We start from the raw sequence: 14,200 nt of genomic DNA, 5'->3' as shown, positions 1-14,200 counted from the left end.
TAACTAGCTTATACTAGAGCTTATAAGAGGTCGGCCAGACCGATGCAGCCTTACAAATGGAAGTATAAGCCATGACGATACTTATAGACAAGCCGGAGGTCGACCGTATCGATGTAGCTCTGTTTGCTGAAGAACTCGCCGAGATCTACAGTACTCCTACTCCTAAGGTTGGCATGAAGCCATAAAAAATAATTGGTATTGATTGATTGATTTTTCCTTACAGTAGACGGAATCTAATATTTATACCCGGAACCTAAACATTAATCCTACTCAAGTACGACTTATTACAATATTTGAAATAAAAGAAAACATTTCTAACTTAAGATACCTTGGACCCTAATCTTTCCATTTTGTAGAGTCTGGCATATTTTCTCGACGCCAACCGTAGCTCATTGACGTTATCTGCTGATGTCATCTAAAGAGAGCCGATCCCAGTTCCGCTTCTGAATCAGCCGATCCCTTCATTTTTAAATAGCCAAATAGACCACAAGATTTCACTTGTCCCCGTACAAATCAAAGAGCGCAAATGTTGGTCTGTTTGTATACCTCACAACCTAAATAAGTTGGTTACATCTACTATTGCACACTAAATAATTCCTGGAAAATTCTACGTTTCAAATTAAGAGGGACTTGATCAATCAGTTTAAAGCATTGCTGAACATTTTGCATCATCTAACTGTCATATTTTCCACTGAACAAGAGTGCCTCAAATCGACTGCAAATCAGCAAAACATATGCTCGCAGTTGCAAGAAAAAATGCATATGAAAACGATAATGATATAGTTAAGGCGTTAGGACGCAGCTTATGTTCGGAAACATCGGTTGAAACATATAAATATCTAGAGATGAGTTCTCGTTGAATTAAATAACATGTTCTTTTCTCTCCTACCTCTGTGCGCTCTCCCTCCCCAAGTGTGATGGCAGCCTTTTCTTCTCCAAGTACCTGACAGATGCAGAGGTGGAGGATAAGAGGAATCCAAGCTCACAACGACATGCCTAGCAAGGCGGAGATGGGGAAGCTCACAGTGCCCCTTCTCGACGCCTGTTCCCCTTCTCCTGGTACCTACTTTCTGAAGTGCCATGCCGATGCAGCAGAGGAGGAGAGGAACGGAATCAAGGTCGCAAATGGGCCTCGGCGACTCCAGCGCCTCCGCCAGGTGGCCTCCATCTGCTCCCTGTCCTCCTCATCGATTTATATCACAGTTTTCCACCAGATAGGCCATAGTCGTGCGGTAAATACTGTGTTTCAAGTGTTTCAGACGTTTTAATTTTTTTTAAGTGTTTTATCTGGATATTATAAAACTAGATCTGGATGTTGTATATGTTTTCAAGTGTTTTAGGCGTTTAAAATCTTTGTTTAGTGTTTTTGTCTGGATGTTGCATATATTGCAATGACAAAATACGCATATTGGAATTCTATGTTTTAAATGTTTCATACGTATGTCGAAAAATATTTTATCTTGATATCTTAAAAGTAGATCTTGGTGTTGCACATGTTGCAAATAGCTATCATGTATGTTTCAATAGCATGTTTTAAGTGTTTTAAGCTCCCTTAGTGCTCGGCGTCAGCTTCCAGAGCTGCACTTCAATCCTGATTCTGGCCGTCACCTGCTACAGGGAGTCTCGATCCAGAACACGTTTCCATTTTTCTCTTTTGATTGAGTCCTACGTTTTCACTGGAAATAGAACTACTATTGCACACTAAATTATTCCGTAAAATTTCTACGTTTCAAATTATGAGCGACCTGGTCGATCAGTTTAAGCATTTGCTGAACATTTTGCGTTACCCACTACCCGCACATTTTCCGCTGAACAAGAGTTCCTCAAATCTACTGCAAATCTACAACCATATGCTCGCAGTCGCAGGGAAAAATTCATATGAAAATTACTCAAAACATCGCTGAACATTTACAACTTTACAAGCGCCTCCGATGTACCTTTTAAAAGCTAACGAAACTAGCCATTAGCCTTCAGCTCTAGCTCTGCACAGCCGCCGCCACGTCAGCCGGCTGATCGTCGCCCACTCCGCCGACCACCGCCACCGCCGCGTCCTTCTCCGCGGCCTCCAACTCCAGCGCCTTGAGGATCTCGTCGAGGACGCGGCCCTCGTCCTCCGACAGCTGCTCCATGGCGCGCTCGAACTGCGCGACCAGCTCTAACAGCGCCTGCTGCTGCTGCTGCTCGCCGGCAGCTCCTCCTCCGCGCTCAGCCGGCGGCGACGTCCCGAACCGGGGCGTGACGTAGGAGCCCGGCGAGAAGATCTGCCCGCCCTGGCGCAGCCAGTCCCGCAGGCTGCCAGACTTGGAGATGGAGAAGTCGAACGCCGCCGCCGGCACATTCAGCTCCCCCAGCTGCCGCGCCCTCGCCCGCCTCTTGGCTCCAACGGCGGCCTTCGACCCGGACCCGCCTGATGGCTCTGCCTCCGCGGGCGCCGCCGTGGCTGTAGCGAGCTCCTCCTCCTGTCCGGTTGCCAGCGCGGTCGGTCGTTCCGACGGCGAGCCGCTCTCGCTCTGCGTCTGCTGTTGCTGCGTCAGTACCATCGCGTCGAACTCCTCCACCGTGCGGAAGCTCCTCGCTCTCCCGTCCGACGCGGACCACGGAGCGTCGTCTTCGTCGTGACTGCTCTGCCGCCGTTTCCGCGCTTGCTCCGCCGTGCAGCCCTCTTCCTCCTCCAGACCGGCGAGCAGCTCTGACACGTCGATCGTCTCGATCTTGGCCGGAGGCTCGGCCGGCGCCGGCGACGTCGTGGGGCTATGCACCTCGGCGGGCTCCTTGGCTTTCCTGGCCGACGAGGTGGAGCTGCGGAGGAGGGCCAGGAACTGGTCGCCGTTGCTCTTAGAGGTGGACAGGATGATCTCCTCGATCGCGCTGCTCCTCTGGAAGCTGTGGCCCAGGCTGCAGCTCACCTTCTCCTGAAAGCTCCCTGATTTCGCCAGGATCTTGGACGACACACACCCCATCTCTGATTCTCTGTAATCTGAAAACACAAAGAAGCTTCTTTTGGTTCAGTTTATCCTACTCTTCGTCTTCTTCTTCTTCTTCTTCTCCACAACCATGATCACAAACTGAAACCATCTGAATTGGACTCAAAGAACAAAAGGTTCAGAAGCTTACCTGATGAGCTAGAAGGGCTGAGGATCACGGTGGCTTGCTCCCTCCCTCCTCGGTTCTTGAGTTGACACTGACAGACACCGGGAAGTGTGCAATTAGCAGCAGGATTAGCAGAGCAACACATGCAGAGATGCAATCATGGGCGATCAATGGTTAGAAAACTCGAGGTGGCAGGCAACTGGGATAGAGAGTTCTAAACAGAGGAATTGGGTTTTGAGTCAACAGCTGATATTTTAATTTGATTTTTATGGTTCAAGAACTGTGACCTTCTTTCTTAACCTTACCTTACCAGGTGCACGCCACCAACCCCTTCGGTTTGAACACTACTAGTAGAAAACATTGGCCCCTTTGGTTTGAACACTACTAGTAGAAAACATTGTTTAGTGGGCGCTGGAAGTAGCCACGGTCTTCGACGGTTATTGCATCACTGCCATGCAAATGTATTGTTCTGCTTGATAGTTAGCCGTGATTGTGATTGCGTTCAGGTTTGGAATAATCAGGATGACCTGCAGAGCTCAAAGTCCATTTGTAAGAAATCTGTTATAAGAGATGGAACAGTCAATGGTCATATTCTAGACTCTGAGCCGCCTCCTCTGTTTTGTTTTGTTTTTTTTCTAAAAAAATTCAGGAGCCTTGTCTTGTTAAACTGACTCGGGTATTCTCGACCCTCATAGCCACCCACCACATCAGCAATAAACTATTCTGTGGCACACAGGGTCTAAAAGGATCCAACCAATCTCTAGGGTCTCGTTCCCTCCCCTGTCTTCACTCCTTTCTCCATTTCCGTTTTTTTTACGCCGAGAGGAACGGCAAATCCATGGCACCGGGTTCTCTTGCTGGCGAGTGGCGCACTTCTCTTTCTCTCTCTCCCTATGGTATTTTCTTCTCCTAGCAACCAGCAGCAATATGCAAGGATGCAAAAGGGATGTGTTCAATGGAAAAGAAGGGATGTGTTGTGTAGCAACCTCCATACTCCAACGCAAAAATATGTCAGATTCTACGTGCGTCAAATCGATCTCTCACTTTTGATTAAAACAGTTTCTATGATATTTCATCTCTCCCTTTTATTTCTGCTTTCACGTCAGTGAAAAAAAAAACTTGTACTTGAGGTTTTTTATTGCTATAACATGGACTTGAGTACATCGATACACGCCGTGCTTGACCGGGAGATATCGCCCTCTCCAGCATCAGCATCGAACTGATCAGTGACGAGAGGGCATTCCGGGGGTTTTATGCCCTCTCCAGCATCACCATCGAAAACCGCATTTGCCATTGCCATGCCACCAAGGGAAAAGAGGCTGCCGAGCCAGCAGTGGGCTCCGCCTCCACTTGGCCCGCAAGAACCCCGGTACGACGAAAGCATGACGGCCGCTCGAGTGGGCCGCGGTGTCCATCCGCCGTCCGTGCCCGATGCAACGACCCAAGATGCCCCGAGGTTTTTGGAGGTCGCACACGGACTCCGACGAGGAAACTTTCTAGACTTTTTTTTGACAGACCAACAAAAGTTTGAACCTTTCAGACTTTTCGTTAAAGCAATCGTCACGATGATTAGCCACGTCACGAGTCAATTTGTGTGTGCATATAAAAATTAAAACATCATGGATCGGAACAGCGGCGGATCCAGGATTTTGATAAAGGGGCCAGACCAAAAGTTTCATGTGCAATTTGCTAAAACATATTTAGCAGTTCAGTAAATCGTTTCAAAATTTGTCTCATAATTTAATATATACAAGTACTAAGTAACATAATAGTTCAAAAAATAATACTATTTGTATGGTTTTCTAAAGGACACAAAAAGTATCGTACACCAAATTATCAAATGGTTATTGTAGCAAAAAAAAAAAAAGAGGAGGAGGAGAGGGAATGAAGGATCCTCGCAGAGGAGGTACGGTGAGGCGGGAGATCATAAATGTCTGGAAGTCTTTATCTTTGAATAATTCGAAGCCTTTGTCTCTGAATAATTCCAAATCGAGATTTCGTAAAACCATGGTTCGGAGAAAAAAAATACTAAATCTGTAGTCTTTCTCGCGACCGTGACTTAGCACGTTTTTTTATTAAGATGGAATAGAGTTGGCAATCTACAGACCCAGTATCAGTAACGAGGGTTACCAACAGCTGGGTACAGGACAAATTACATTAGGGCGATATTACATGACAAATTGCGCCACTGAGCAACAAAACGACAACTCAAAGCAACACCAGCATCGACTGCAGGTGCCTGAACCCTGCCGCAGACCAATCAGCAGCTTCATTGATTATTCGACGCAGGAGATCGTTCGTCGTCGTTGCAGGGCCACCGAACGTTCTTGAGTTTCGTTCCATCCGATCAGGAGCACCATGGAGTCGAAGCCCGCTCTAGCCATCTTGTGCGCTGGTAGCCACCAATCAAAGAAGCACAGCTCCCGGCGCCGGGCGGCCGCGAGGCTCCGGCGACCCTGCGCTCTCTTCGGTGGGTGCCTGTCCTGTGGGCCCCTCCTCTGGTGCTGTGGGCCCCACTGTTACAGTTACAACGTGGGGAGACGTGTGTGGATCCTCGGCTGTATCCGTGGACTCCTCCCAGCCACTCCTCTGTGGGGACCAATGACGCCACGTGTCAGCACTATCTCTTCGACCCACAGTTCTTCTCACGGTGCCCGGTGGGTTCATCGGACACAGCAAGTCTATTTTGTCTGTCAATTAGCTTTTTTTTATTTTATGTAGACATGGAAGTGGTAAAGTAGCTATAGGTGCTCGGGTTGACCGTCAACGACAATTGAAGTAGGTTTTTAGATTTGGCATTAGTGACTGTGAATTCATTCTCTTGAGTCCGGTAAAGCCTCCATCCTATCTACGGCTCAAGACTACTGTGAATCCATTCTCTTGAGTCCGTCAACGAGGACCCTTGCCCACTTCTCATGGGCCCCGCGCCCTCGACGAAAGCATTACCTATGTCTATGAAAGCAGATCAACAGTAGATTTTACTTGTCTGTGCTTTGTAATCTGGGAATTCTTTTCCCACACTAATATACTGTGCTTTAACATTTAATATTAAAAGAAGTTGTCAAAAAGAAGAAGAAGCAGCAGCAGCAGCACAGCTCCTCCAGCGGAATGACCTCGTCCAAGTGTTAGCTACCTAAATCTGTAATCTGTATACTATGGATTAGAATACAGAAACAATACGCTACTTACTCCTTATGTATATTTGATTTACAGTTATAAACGAGTCAGTACCTGAGCTTTATTATCTCTCTATCAGATTAGTTTGATCATAGACCCTCCTGATCGGAATGGAACACTTGCTAGCGTCCATACGCTGCCGCGCAGAGGGAGCAAACAAACGCATAGCGTGTCGTGCTCGCGAGTGAGCACACCAGCAGTGGGCCCGCGCCACCTCGAACATCGCCCACGCCATCCCGAACGTTGTCCGCGCCATCGGCCACGTACTTCCTATACGCATCTTATGTGCAACATCAGATCTACTTTGAAATATACAGATGCAATAGCTGCAACATATAAAAGAAGACAAATGAAAAACATAAAACAAGGGTCTCAAACACTTATGAAAACGCCTGAAAAACATTTGAAAACCATTGCAAACATATACAACATCAAGATGAAACACTCGCAAATATGCGTACGAAACATCTGAAAACACTTGAAACATATGCTTACAACATGCATGTATATGCAACATCCAGATCTACTTTTGCAACATCCAGATAAAACACTTTCAACATTCGTCTAGAACAGATGAAGCATTTAGAACATACACGAGAAACATATGTGTATAGTCATTACAACATGTGCAACATCCCAATCAACTTTTGCAACATCGATATACAACACTTGCAGGGAAATACTTGAAACATATTATTGCAATATGCACTTTCAGCGTGACATCAGCTTGATGCTTGGACGAATGGAGGCTCGTCGTCGCGGAGCTCGATGCTGCGGAGTGGCACAAAGGTCGCCGGTGTGGAGCTCGTCGGCGGCACGAACCTCAACAGAGGCAGGGTTAGGCGGATGGAGCTCGGCCGTGATGGGAGGCGTGAGTCCAGGTGGGGACATGCAGCGCGAGCGAGCGGTGGGGACGTGGGTGGGGCTGTGCGATGCGAGCAGGGGCAGGGTCCATCTCGGAGCAGAGACGCGCAGCGCGCTAAGCGAGCAGGCGACGCAGGCAGGAGGGGCGCGAGCGAGTGACTTATAGGGGTCCGTCTAGACGGATGGACTACCTATAAACAGCATTACCGGCGGAGAAACGAGCGCTACTGTTAGGTTTTTCTAAAAAAAAAGGGCGTACCCAGTGCAGAGAGCTCCCGCTCTGTGCGGGGTCTGGGGAAGGGTGTTAGTAGCAAGCCTTACCCTCGCCTGTGCAATGCGAGGAGACCGCGACTCGAACCCGGGACCTTCCGGTCACAGGCGGTAAGACTCTACCGCTTGCACCAGGCCCGCCCTTCACTGTTAGGTTTTTCTATTCTATCTATATACATATACGTATGTCTCTTCGGCTGGGATACGCCACTGGATCGGAAACGTGGAAGCGATCTGTTTAGCGTGTGTCGGTGCGTAACATGAGACGATTCCGTATATAGACTGTTTATATCGGGAAATGAGTTTCAATACACCAATAGTCTGCCACGGTGTGCTATTCGTAGATCTCATAAAAAAATTCTAAAAATATTTTTATGCCATGTCATTAAATTTATCAAATCGTGAACCGCCCGCTGATCCACGTAGCAGCAGTGTAGTCCCGCTAGGCTATGTGGGGATGCTCGGCTGGTATTAAAGTCGGCTGATAAGTCGGCTGAAGCTGTTTTGTTGTGAGAGAAAAATACTATAGATTCTAGCTGATAAGCCGGCTGATAAGTTCAAGCGAATAGGTTTTCCGCACAGTGCAAGTGATGAATCAAATTTCGGAAACATGACAGAGGTGATAGGCACGGCAGGATCGGAGAATGCTAAGAGCACCCTCAACGGTATAAGCTTGTTAAATAGCTCTAAGATAACTTCTCTATTAATAATGTTAACTTTTAGTAATAACTCGTAATATGATTGCATCCATAAGACAACCTCTTATGACCTTAAGGGGTGTTTGAATTCAGAGACTAAAGTTTAGGAGGTGTCATATGGAGATGTCGCATAGGGTGTTCGGATACTAATAAAAAAACAAATTACAGAACCCATCAGTAATCCGCGAGACAAATTCATTAAGCCTAATTAATCTATCATTAGCTCATGTTACTGTAGCACAACATTGTCAAATCATGAACTAATTAGGCTTAAAAATTCGTCTCGCAAAACAGTCTCAATGTGTGCACTTAGTTTCGTAAATAGTCTATATTTAATACTCCATGCATGTGTCCAAACATTTGATGGGACAGCGATTAAAGTTTAGGAGGTGGAACAAAACACCCCTTAAAATGTGTGCACTAGACTAGCTCTCGATCGAGAGATAGCTCCCTCCCTCTCTTCTTTTAAAATATAAAATAAAATGCTTAAAACTAGCTTATAATTAAGTCATTGTTGGAGCTGTCCTAAGAGCAAGTATAATAGAGAGGATGTAAGTAAACTTCTTAGAGAGAAGGAAAGAAAAGACGAATACGTTGTAAGTTTGATTTTAGGAAAGAAAAGAGAAATACATTGTAAGTTTGATTTTAGGATGTCGAATGAGCTCAAAAGAAACTCTATAAGAAGGAAACAAACAGAGTATGTATTAATAGCAAAGTTTGTTCTAATAGTCTAGTAAATTGATAGATGAGATGTACTGTAAATATATATGCACCCAAATAGACTGTACGACTATATCAATTATTTGGCTCTAAACAAGGTTAATCATTTGGCTATAATAAATAAGCCAACGAAGCACAGGCAAGCCACGTCTGGACCTGGACGAACAAGCACATGCAGCGGACAGCAGCGACCTCTTTTCCACGCATTCCGAGGCGAACGAGCACTTGGAGGTAGTAGGCTCTTCCTAGTCCACGTTGGGTTTCCTAATCTGACCACTCGACACGAAATGTTCGAGGGTTACTATATGCTTTTCTTTACAGGCCTGGAACTAGCGGTACATGACACGTGTTGGTTGGTATCTTACTGTCTGGTACAGCCCATCCATCGATCCACTCCATGGGCTTGTAGCCCAACTGAGGTCCATTTCGGTCAATGCAACGAACGAGTAGCCACCGACGCGCTCACAAGCCACACGCGTAAAAATGTTTTTTGTTTTAGCACCAAAGCGATTATTTTAACAACGCTCAACTGGCATAAAAAAGGACTCCCAAACCCTCTTCTCGCCGGGCCTGGTAGCGCAGGCTTGTAACCCAGCTCTTGGGGGCAGGAGTTGGCAGGTTTGGGCCTTCGAGTTTTCGATGATAAGCCCTCTCGGCTAAGGGCTCTGGATTATGGCTACTCTCGGCCTTGAGGGCTGGATTGGCTACCGTGCAAAATGCTGTACGGGATCAACTGAGAGTTGAGGCAAGAAATTATCGAGAGAGAGCTCTCTCGGAAGCCGACGATGGCCCTCTCCTGCCAACTTCTTTTTATTTTGTTATACATTTTTTTAAACTTTACAGAAAACATACCCCCCTCCTGCCAACATCTTTTTTATATTATTATTAATATTATTATTTTGTTATAAAATGTTTTTAACTTTCCAAAAAACATACGTTCGCAACATTTCGTTTCTATGCAAACATGGCTGTTACATGAGTCCCGAATGGATTGAATTCACCAAAAATTGCAATGATATACTTGTGACATCAGAGAGAGAGAGAGAGAGAGAGAGAGAGAGGCGTTAGATTTTATTGGCTTCTTGATTTTGTTCTACTTTAGCTATAACAAGCAGCGAAACAAACAAATCGTACATGCGTGGTTGTAGGTGGAGAGATGAATGGGCATTACAAATTGAATTCAGCGCATGGTTGAGATTAAGAGGAGCAATTGTTTATGTCCAAAGTATTCGTAAGGATAAATAATACAGACCCAAACAAGCATCAATACTCAGGTAGTCATATACTCCGTATCTGCAATTTTTCTTGGTTGTGTTAGAACTATCATGCATATATAAACTATTTGTTAATATTTAGAGTTAAAGTAATGTTGGTGAAAAGTATTAAATCATTAACATCTGAAAAAAGAAAAGACAATGAATAGCAACAAGTAAAAAAATGAACAAACTAGTTTTAAGCATAAACATTTTACAAATTATTAAAATGCTATTAAGGCAATGTGATAAATGAAAGTTATTACTTCATTTATAGATTTATAGAGCTGTCACCTCTTTATAGACGATGTTCTTTGTGTATGTAGTGTTTACTACCAAGATGTGTTTCTTCCCCTTTTCACATCCTCCCCAATAGCATGACTGAAATCCTGATGCTCGATCTTGTTGTGGCTACATACAATTGTCAGTGTGAAAATACTGGTTTCGATAAGTACACTTCGACATTGGGGATAGTCTACCGCTGGCAAAGCTGAGCCAAATAGAAAACTATTTTCTCTCAAATTGGAAAGGGAAACATGCATCTTACCATTAGATGGGCAAAGGGTATGTGAGGCGGAAAAAACCACTTTTCAGCATACTTTCCAAATAAGTTGTAGATTTAACTATAGGAGGTATGAGCTCAAAAAACTCTATAAGAAAAAAATATTAATAATAAAATTTGTTCTAATAATCAACTACTAGTATATTGATAGATGTAAATATATATACAACCAATAGACTATATCATTCACTTAGCTCCAAATAAACAAGCTTAATCATTTGGCTAATAAAGCCAATGAAGCACAGGCAAGCCACGCCTGGACGAGTGGAAGCAACCTCCGACTCCGAGCAGCGATTTCTTTTTAATGCACGCATCCCGAGGCGAGCTCTTCTAGAGAGGCTCTTCCTAATCCACCTTGGGTTTCCTAATCCGACCATTCCAGGGTTCCTAATCGACCCTGGGTTTTCTTTACGGGCCCAGAACTAGATACATGGCACGTGCTGGTATCCTATCCGTCTGGTACAGCCCATCGATTCACTCCAAGGGGGCTCTTGTAGCCCATTTGAGGCCCGTTTTGATCGATGCAATGCAGCCAACGCGTCCGGTAAAAGGGCCACGCGCTCACATTGGGCCGTCTTGATTTCTCGATGATAGGCTCTCTCGGATGTACGTACGCATCTCGTGTGTGTATGCCCATGGGCCGCTAGCTTCTTGGGCGCCCCACGTCTGGACTGACCCTTGCAGGACGCTACTGTCGCTCTAAAGTGGACGTAAGAAATTGCCTTGCTGCAGCCCAAACGATCAGAGTAATCCGAGAGAGCGTTCTCTCGTGAGTCCATGATGGCCCTCCTGCCAACTCGTCCAAAAAAAAATTATATTATTTTGTTACATCAATAGTTTTTTTCTCGTTTAAACATCTAAATAAACTAGGATCATATACGCACTTCGCAGTGGAAAGAAAGCCAAGATAAGTTATGTGTTATGGGCAACTAATAATAGTTTTTTGAGCATGGTGTTCGCAACATCCCGTTTGTAGTCAATTATTATAACCATTATTCGACTAATTCACCAAAAACTTATGGTTATACATTTGTGGGATCACACAGAGAGGAAATGAGAGCGGGTTAGATTGTAATGACTGTGTGCTATCTAGGGCTGTTAATTTTGTTCTACTTTAGCTATAAGAGCATCTCCATCAGATTGAGAAAATCAATTCTCTTTCCCCAAAAACTATCATATAGAGGAATGAGGTGAAAATAAACCACTCCAGCATATCCTCTTAATCTCTTTCCCTGTATTTTTTCTCAATCCCTCAAAATTCCTCTCAATCCCACAAAAAAGGGGACTGACACAGTTTTTTCTCAATCCCATTTCTCCCTCCTCTTGTCACTAATGTATGGTCCCATGGGATAGTGTCATCGCAGTGCTCTAGGCGAGTGTTGGCGCCATGTCTGGCGAGGACATGGGAACACAGCGAGCGAGTGCTAGACGGTCCATTTACACCGTGAATGTTGCGGCCGACCACCTGCTGCTGCCGAGGTCTGGCTACATCGCGGCGGCGCATTCGTCATGGTTGACCACCATGACCTCAATGGGCGTGGCGTCAGCCTGCCTCCCCGGGTGTGCAGATGGAGACAGGGGCGGGAGTACGTGGTAGGGGTCCTAGATCTTGATGTCGGAGCCCATGAGGAGGAGCGGGTGCCCGCCGCCAAGAGTGTCGTGTCCGCGGCGAGGCACAATAGCACCTCGAGGTCTTGCTTCAGCACTTTGGATGTAGATGCCATGGACACATGAACCGGTGCAGACATGACAGCGGAATCGTGACTGTCAATCCCTATGAGGCCACGACGGGCAGGGTGCGAGAGCAGAGTGAAGCCACGCTGGTCGTCGAGCTGGTAGAGCCGTCGTGATAGGAGATGGAAGGAGCAGTTTTATGTTCGACTCATTGACACATGGGGTCCGTATGTATTGTAGGATCTCTGGTTAGCCTAGAGGGGGGGGTGAATAGGCCTATTAAAATAATACTTGAACTTTTATCAAATTCAACCCGCGGCACTGCCGCTCTATGCCCGCAACACTATCAAGCTAGAACAACGACACTGCCGCACCTGCAGACAACTTCAAGATATAATTCAAAATCAGTGAAAGGAAACTTGGATCCAAGAATTTACTAAGGTTCCTGCAGGTGTGTAGAAAATAGATCGACAACAAGAAGTGGTAGGAACACCACACATAAGTAGATCGTCCACAAACCCTAGAAATCACCTCAACAACAATATATATCTCAAGAATGTAAAGTAAGCACAATGTGACACAATGATTTATCCCGTAGTTCAGCTCGTCACTAAGGCTTGCCTAAGTCCACGTTGTTGAGGTTAGCCACTAAGGCTTAGGGCTTTCCAACCCTTCCTCGTTCTCAAGCCAATAGAGTTAACTCTTGAGATGAGGGGTGAGTTTACTAGCTGCAAGAGTTGGTTACAAACCTCCCGGGGCTTCCACACAAGTTGATAACCTCCACGGGCGCCGCTCTAGCCGGCTAGGAACCAAGCTCCAAGAGTAGCAAACACAACTGCCGACCAAAATGTGAACCAAGTGCTTTTTAGAGTTTGGGAATGAGTGGATCTGCTCTCTAATCGAGTTTGGCACCTTTTTCTCTCAAGGATTGATGGAGAAATCAATAGAGAAGCTTGGGAGCTCAAGGTCACCAGTGGAGGAGAGAGAGAAGAGCACTTTTCAGCTTCTGTATGAACTAAACGGTTGGGGAAAAGAAGAGGGATGTTGGAGGGGACAGAGAAAAGTATAAATACCCCCTGCCTCCAACGGTCACTTAAGTCGTGGCAGTGCCGCGGCTCAAGTGCGACAGTGCCGCTCAGCGGCAGTGCCACTCTTCAAGTGCGGCACTGCCGCACCAGGCAAGGCAGCAAGGATAAAGAATGAAGTGCTAGCTGTCTTAGTTGAGTAACTGGGGATGTAAGTGTAAGATTGAGCACTTGACAGCACATATTAGCTTAAGCATTGTGTCCCCCTTTATAGTGCGGTTTTTCCTATATTCAAAATTAAAATATAAAAGAATTTAAATCTCTTTTGAGCATGAAGTCGTCAACATTTCTAATTGGGGGCTCCTCCATTTCGTATAACATCCTCAAATATTGATTCCCTGCTTATCATCTCGATAAATCTCATTAGTCCTCTAATTGCGTGGTCATTATCACCAAAACCCACAATTAGGGCTTGATTGCACTTTCATGTATAGGGGATAGGACTTCTTCAATCTGTTGTAGCACAACTCCCCTATTCCCATTAATCTGATTTTCTCAATCTCCTATATGAACATTTTTTTGCGAGACCCAGTTACAAACGCAGACGCTCACATATACGAGTGCACACTCACCCCTATGAACATACGCGTGCACACCCTACCCCTATGAGCACCTCCGAAGAACTGAGTTGGACCGGCAAATCTCGAGATTGACGAAGTCACCACTAGCGCCTCGATGTCGTCGGGGTACGTCGCCTACCATTCAGGACGCTGAATCTGGTGAAGATACTCTAACAAGCAATGAACACAATCAGATCGTGTATATGTGTGTGCTGGTGGGAGATGAATGATCATTACAAAATAATTT

At 45.6% G+C, this 14,200-nt stretch overlaps 1 protein-coding gene across 2 annotated transcripts; it reads right to left on the bottom strand.

Moving 5' to 3' along the window:
- Positions 1-1,864: 1,864 nt before the first annotated feature.
- Positions 1,865-3,670, bottom strand: LOC136500856 (uncharacterized). 2 transcript variants are annotated; one of them, XM_066496321.1, is made up of 3 exons: positions 3,396-3,670; positions 3,115-3,181; positions 1,865-2,977 (listed from the first exon to the last, which is right to left on the bottom strand). In XM_066496321.1, exon 3 carries the CDS (start codon positions 2,958-2,960, stop codon positions 1,977-1,979), a length of 984 nt encoding a protein of 327 aa, XP_066352418.1. In that variant the 5' UTR covers positions 2,961-2,977; positions 3,115-3,181; positions 3,396-3,670; the 3' UTR covers positions 1,865-1,976. The 2 variants fall into 2 exon arrangements, with proteins under 2 accessions (XP_066352418.1, XP_066352417.1); XM_066496320.1 differs by lacking the exon at positions 3,396-3,670 and having other exon boundaries at positions 3,115-3,389.
- Between the last annotated feature and the right edge of the window lie 10,530 nt (positions 3,671-14,200).

The sequence above is a fragment of the Miscanthus floridulus genome, chromosome 13 (assembly GCF_019320115.1).
Source record: "Miscanthus floridulus cultivar M001 chromosome 13, ASM1932011v1, whole genome shotgun sequence".
NCBI lineage: Eukaryota > Viridiplantae > Streptophyta > Magnoliopsida > Poales > Poaceae > Miscanthus > Miscanthus floridulus.
The sequence above is the reverse complement of the archived record's forward strand: the minus strand, read 5'-3'. Positions and strand labels throughout refer to the sequence as shown.